This window comes from Cyprinodon tularosa, unplaced genomic scaffold (genome assembly GCF_016077235.1).
Source record: "Cyprinodon tularosa strain WSP-4 unplaced genomic scaffold, ASM1607723v1 ctg858, whole genome shotgun sequence".
Lineage (NCBI taxonomy): Eukaryota > Metazoa > Chordata > Actinopteri > Cyprinodontiformes > Cyprinodontidae > Cyprinodon > Cyprinodon tularosa.
The window spans coordinates 219,351-225,350 of record NW_024039627.1 but is presented as its reverse complement, the minus strand read 5'-3'; the positions used below and the strand labels follow the sequence as shown (position 1 = coordinate 225,350).

Here is a 6,000-nt window from a genome sequence, read left to right as displayed (position 1 = left end):
AGAATGTTCACCTTAATCTCAGAATTCTAACTTTAGCAAATTTTGTTTCTAGACCAAGCTATGGCTTGATGCTAACATGTTTGTTAGCTGAGTTTAAACTCAGAATTCTGAAAAAAAAAGTCAGAATTCTGAGAAAAAATTCAAAATTCTAACTTTAATCGCAGAATTCTAGCTTTAATCTCAGAATTCTGACTTTAGCAAATTTAGTCTCTAGTCCAAGCTATGGCTTGATGCTAACATGTTTGTTAGCCGAGTTTTAAGTCAGAATTCTGAGAAAAAATTCAGAATTCTGACTTTAATCTCAGAATTCTGACTTTAGCTAATTTAGTCTCTGGACCAAACAATGGCTTTATGCTAAAATGTTTGTTAGCTGAGTTTAAACTCAGAATTCTGAGAAAAAAATCAGAATTCTGAGTTTGAAGTTAGAATTTTCCCATATTAAACTGAATTAAACTTTAAAATCTGTTAACTTTTTTATTTTTTTTCGAGGCCCTAACCCTCTTGCAAACTAATCTTCATGCTAATAGTGGTTTTGTTTCTCTGCTGCTACTTTCTAGGTTGCGTGTGTTAAAGAAATGTTTACGGTCCAGCCATCGACATATCACTTCCTAACCTCTGCAGCCTCACTGTTTGCTCACTGTTGGAGCAAAGCAACTAAAATCAAACCATTTAAGCACAAAAAAATAAAAAAAAATAAGAAGGCTGTAATGTGATCAAAAAAGCAGCAACTGGATAAAAAAAATAGGTATAAAAATAACTTTTTTTGTATTTCTTCCTTTTTTGTGAGATGTGACTCAGAATCATCCCAGCACGTTTGTGGTGAACTAATGCCGTCTTTGTTTGCTGCATCACTTTAGGGGAACAATGAGAGGGTTACTGTGAGGTTGCAGCAGCAGCGGCAGGTCTGCGGACCTCCTGTTGGTGCCGTCCTGAGCTACGCCGTGCTGCTGCTGGAGCACGGCGTGCTTTGCGTGCTGCCTATGCTGTGGGCCGCGCTGCTGTTCTGCGAGGGCGGCTTGGACTTCTGGACGGGCTGCGAGGTGGCTGCCCCTCCTAGATGCAGAGCAGGAGAGGAAGGGGGATGGAGGGGGGAGGAGAAAATGAAAAGCGTTTCAAAATTAGCCAAAAAATCCGGACAAACTGATCTAGTTAGAGCTACATATTGCTCCAGGTTCATTCTTTGAAAGCTTATATCCTCTATGAGATCACACTCCAAAAATAGAAATATAACTGAGCCCATTTTTTATTGAAATAAGTTATATTCCCTTCATTGAAGACATAAATAAAACATTAGCAAATGGAATTAGATGATTTATGTTTAAAAGGACACAACAAATTATTTGGCTCTTACAAGATTAAAAAAAACAAACATGTATCTATTTTTTTAAGCCATCATTTCTAATTTTAAGTGCTCCCTTTGATTATTTCTAGATTTAAAAATCTTTAATCAAAATCAATTATCTTGCTGCATGAACAGATTATCAATTGCAGTGCTTTGTGTGATAAATGTGGCTTTTAATTAGCAAACAGCAAGTCATGCTTTTATAAATACATATTCTGCAAGTCTACTAATATCCCAACTATGAAAACATTCTCACAGCTTCAAATGAGTGGTTTTATAACTACCCAATGGGAGATGGCGTATTGTGTCGCCATTTTTGATCAGAGTAGCTGAAAACTGGTCAGCTTTACATGTTTTACCTCCATCTGGATACGTGTTGTTTGTGGCAGAGGAGTTTAAAAGAAACGAAAAAATGACCTTGGATCATTCTGCCTTCCACTTTCTGTTGTGATGGAGGAACATCGTACTCTTTTCTTTCAGAGAAAGCTTTCATATGTTTCATTGTTTATTTCAGTTGACGTGATGAAAGAGGCAGAATTAGTAGTTTGTCACTCTTCAGCTTCCTACGGAAGAGGATTAGGGCCACTGAAAAAAAAAATTTGTTAACAGATTTTTATTTTATTTTATTTCAGTATAGTATGGGAAAAAAGTCAGAATTCTGACTTTAATCTCAGATATTCTGACTTTTTTCTCAGAATTCTGACTTTAATCTCAGAATTCTGATTTTTTTCTCAGAATTCTGACTTTAATCTCAGAATTCTGACTTTTTTCTCAGAATTCTGACTTTAATCTCAGAATTCTGACTTTTTTCTCATGTTAAACTGAATAAAATTTAAAAAGCAGTTAACTTTTTTTTTTTTTTTCAGTTGCCCTAATCCTCTTCCGTAGCTTCCGTAGTAAGTCTGTTGTTTGTGAAAACAACAGACTTACTACGGAAAAAAATAAAATAAAAAAAACACCATCATCCTATTTTAAGTGCATAATTTCAACTTATTTAACTTAAAGGACAACAAATTTCAAAATTTCCCCAATTTTTTTGATGGGCTCTTGGCTGGTCCCGTACAATTTCTTTTAAACATCAATCTTTGAACTAAAATATTCTTTCTGTCCTGATTTGTGGACATTAAGATCTAAAGAGAAGCTTTATCTCCTGGTCAGACCCTGTAATTCAGTGGAAGGGTGGAGTCAGAGTAAAAAAATATGCAAGTCCAGGAAGTTGGCTGCCATTCGGCTGGCTTTTGACTGAGAAGGGCTATTTGGACAGCTGCTACTTTACCTGGTGAAAATAAGGCCATATACACTTATTTACATACATTTTTACTTATTTTGAGATTATCTTTTGCATTGCAGCATATTCTTACACGGATCGAATAAAGCATATACATCACAAAGCATTGAATTAGTGCAGGTATTCCAGCAGAAACTTTGGCTCCAAAATGAAAAGCAGAATTTATTTTAGCTGCAAAACATGATACCTGAAAGGGACCAGAGGCTAATAAATCAGATTTTGCAAGAAATGCCTCCTGGTTCCTAAAGTTATCTGGATTTAATTAGCCTTTATTCAGCAGATAAATCAGAAGAAATGGAGTCCAAACATCTGATTTGTTATTCTTTGTCTAAAAAGCATTTCCAATCATAAGGTTTCTCAATCCAAAGCTGAAACGAGTTCCTTTGCCTGTTTACTGAAAAAAAAAAGGGAAAAAAAGTCTTCAGACAAAGAAGAGCTTTTGAAATAAAGCCTCGTCTGTGTTTTATTGGAGTTTTTGGACCCAAGTATCTCTGCAGCCTATTTGTCTTCTTTGTTGGGTAAAAAAAAAGAAGAAACTTCATCAGAAGTGGCTTTGTTTGAGCGAGTGCCTTCATATATGACAGCTGTGTGTATCCTTCTCCCACTCGCAGGCCCCCACGGCTCTGCTAATGATTAGCAGGAAGGGGCGGGCTGCCAAGCAGACTTTCCCCTCGCGGGACCAAAGCTCTGCAAAAACAAAGGGATTCACCTCATCTCTTGGAGGAAACGTGAATTTCCAAGTACATCATTATCTCTAAGCATGGGGGAGATAAAGGCGGGATTTTTTTCTTTTTTATTGCAAAAACCCTCAGAGTAGTGGCTGCAAAAGATGTCTCACTGCAAAAACGATCTTGAAATAAGTAAAAATGTCTTAAATTAAGTGTATTTACGCTTAATTTGAGTAGGTAAATAAGATCACCTGCCAATGGATGAGAATGTTTACTCTTAAAGTAAGATAATTAGATAACATGCACTTGAAATAAGACAATTTCTTATTTTAAATGTAAATTGTTTTGTTCCATTGGCAAAGTGTCTCACTTACCTCACTTCAAGAACAAATGCACTTAATTTAAGAAAAATTTACTTATCTAGATTTTGATTATTTCCTGTGTACTCAGAGTGAATTCACCGAAATCTAGATAAGTCATTTTTTCTTAAAATAAGTGAATTTTTCTTGGATTGAGGAGGTAAAAGAGACATTTTGCCAATGGAACAAGACAAATTACACTTTGCATTGTCTTATTTCAAGTGCATATTATCTAATTATCTTATTTTAAGAGTAAAAATACTCATTCCATTGGCAAACTTTCTTATTTACCTACTCAGATTAAGGGTAAATACACTTAATTCAGGAAACTTTTACTTATCTCTAGATCGTTTTTCTGAGATGCTTCAAGGTTTCAGTTCACATATCCAACTATCTGTTTATGTTCCTTTAAAGGAATAGTACACCCAAAACATGATTAGCCTTCATTTTCTACTCACCCCCATGCTGAACAACACTCTGGAGTACTTTTTTGATATCTCAAATGCATCTGGAGATCTGGGAGGCTTCTTGCTGTCTGCTGACATTCAAATAATGGAGGTCTATGGCGCCCGAGGCAGAAAGGTCCATAAAAGTCCACAAAAACGTGTCAATATTCCTCCATACTGCTCGTCCAATGTATTCCAAGTGTCCTGAGTGGGTAGCGTCCATAATTTACTCGAAACAAAGTCATTTAGAATGTTTTTAGAGCATAAACAGTAGTGTATAGGATTTCCTAAAAACGCGTTCACGAGCCTACGGAAACCGCGGCAGACCAAACCAGATGAAAGTGCGCATTCAGCTCGGCAAAGAACTCATGCTCTTCCTCAACACTGAAGTCCTCAGACATTTTTCTTTCATTGTTTCTTTCTTTGCACAGGTAAACAGCACATTTCTTCTTCTACGCTTGCATTATCGGCAGAGCAGACGCTGAATGCGCACTTTCATCTGGTTTGGTCTGCCGCAGTTTCCGTAGACTCGTGAACGCGCTTTCAGGAAATCCTATACACTACTGTTTATGCTCTAAAAACATTCTAAATGACTTCGTTTCGAGTAAATTATGGACGCTACCCACTCAGGACACTTGGAATACATTGGACGAGCAGTATGGAGGAATATTGACACGTTTTTTGTGGACTTTTATGGACCTTTCTGCCTCGGGCGCCATAGACCTCCATTATTTGAATGTCAGCAGACAGCAAGAAGCCTCCCAGATCTCCAGATGCATTTGAGATATCAAAAAAGTACTCCAGAGTGTTGTTCAGCATGGGGGTGAGTAGAAAATGAAGGCTAATCATGCTTTGGGTGTACTATTCCTTTAAGCTTTAATTATTCTAATCTAACTACATTTTTTATTTCTGCTAAAAAAAGTGATGTTTTTATCTATATTATAGTAAAATAAGCTCGTGGGACTCTGGTGGCAGCGGTCTGGTTTGTATCTCCAGCTGTCATTGGGTGAGAGTATGTTATCACAATACAGCAAGTGGAGAATTATTTATACTCTTTTCAATAATCTGTGGAAAAACCCCCGTAATTTTTTTGACAGCAGTGAAACTCAGCTGTAATTGGCTGCAGGTCTGTGATGATGGAATGCCTCCTTGCCATCACATTATATACTTAGCACAGCAGCTGTCAGAGGCTGGAGAAGAGAGAAGCACAGCAACCCGGCCCTACACCCCCACCCCGATAAAGGCCAGCGTGTCTCAGCTAGCTTAGGCTGAAGGACGCTCAGATAGAAGAAGCAAAAACGGGTCTGACTAGAGAGGAAACACAACAACGCCTCCTTCATGGGCTCCATGCTGATCAGCTGTTTGAAATCTGCTGAAGGGGAAGCTGCACTTCTTCAACCACAACCAGCCCCTGATTGGTTGCTGCAGCAGGATGTCAAAGAAAAGTTCTGATTTTTCACCGCTCCGCTATCGCTGCATAGTTCGCATAGAGATACGATGTAAATCCACCGTGTTTGCAGCGGACACTGCATAGAGTGTAACACCTTTAGATTTATGGCAAAACAAATAGGCAGGAAATAAAAAATTAACTTCATTAATAAAGGGACATATTTATTAGGGTAACTAATGTTACTTTGGGAGGTTTATGTTTGAACAATGTATTCTCATTATCAGTTCGTATGAAATCGTACAAAAAGTCATGCACAGTATTTCGTAGGTTTTTGACGTTTTTTTCGTCGTATTTCGTCGTATTTTTACGTCTTGCCTCGAGACAAGATATCAGTGCGCATGCGCATCTTACCATTCAATAACATACAATTTAACATACAATTAACCCTAACCCTAACGCTAATCCTAACCCTAACATACAGGACAGCAAGCAACCTAGTGAGAGACA

At 37.6% G+C, this 6,000-nt stretch overlaps 1 protein-coding gene across 1 annotated transcript in view; it reads right to left on the bottom strand.

Annotated features, from left to right (window-relative positions):
* Window positions 1-470: 470 nt before the first annotated feature.
* tgfbr3 (transforming growth factor, beta receptor III) overlaps window positions 471-6,000 on the bottom strand; it is a 142,878-nt gene continuing 137,348 nt past the window's right edge. The window contains exon 17 of the mRNA XM_038273105.1: window positions 471-1,053. Within this exon, the coding sequence (XP_038129033.1) occupies window positions 935-1,053 (119 nt within the window). The 3' untranslated portion in view covers window positions 471-934. The remainder of the gene's footprint in view (window positions 1,054-6,000) is intronic.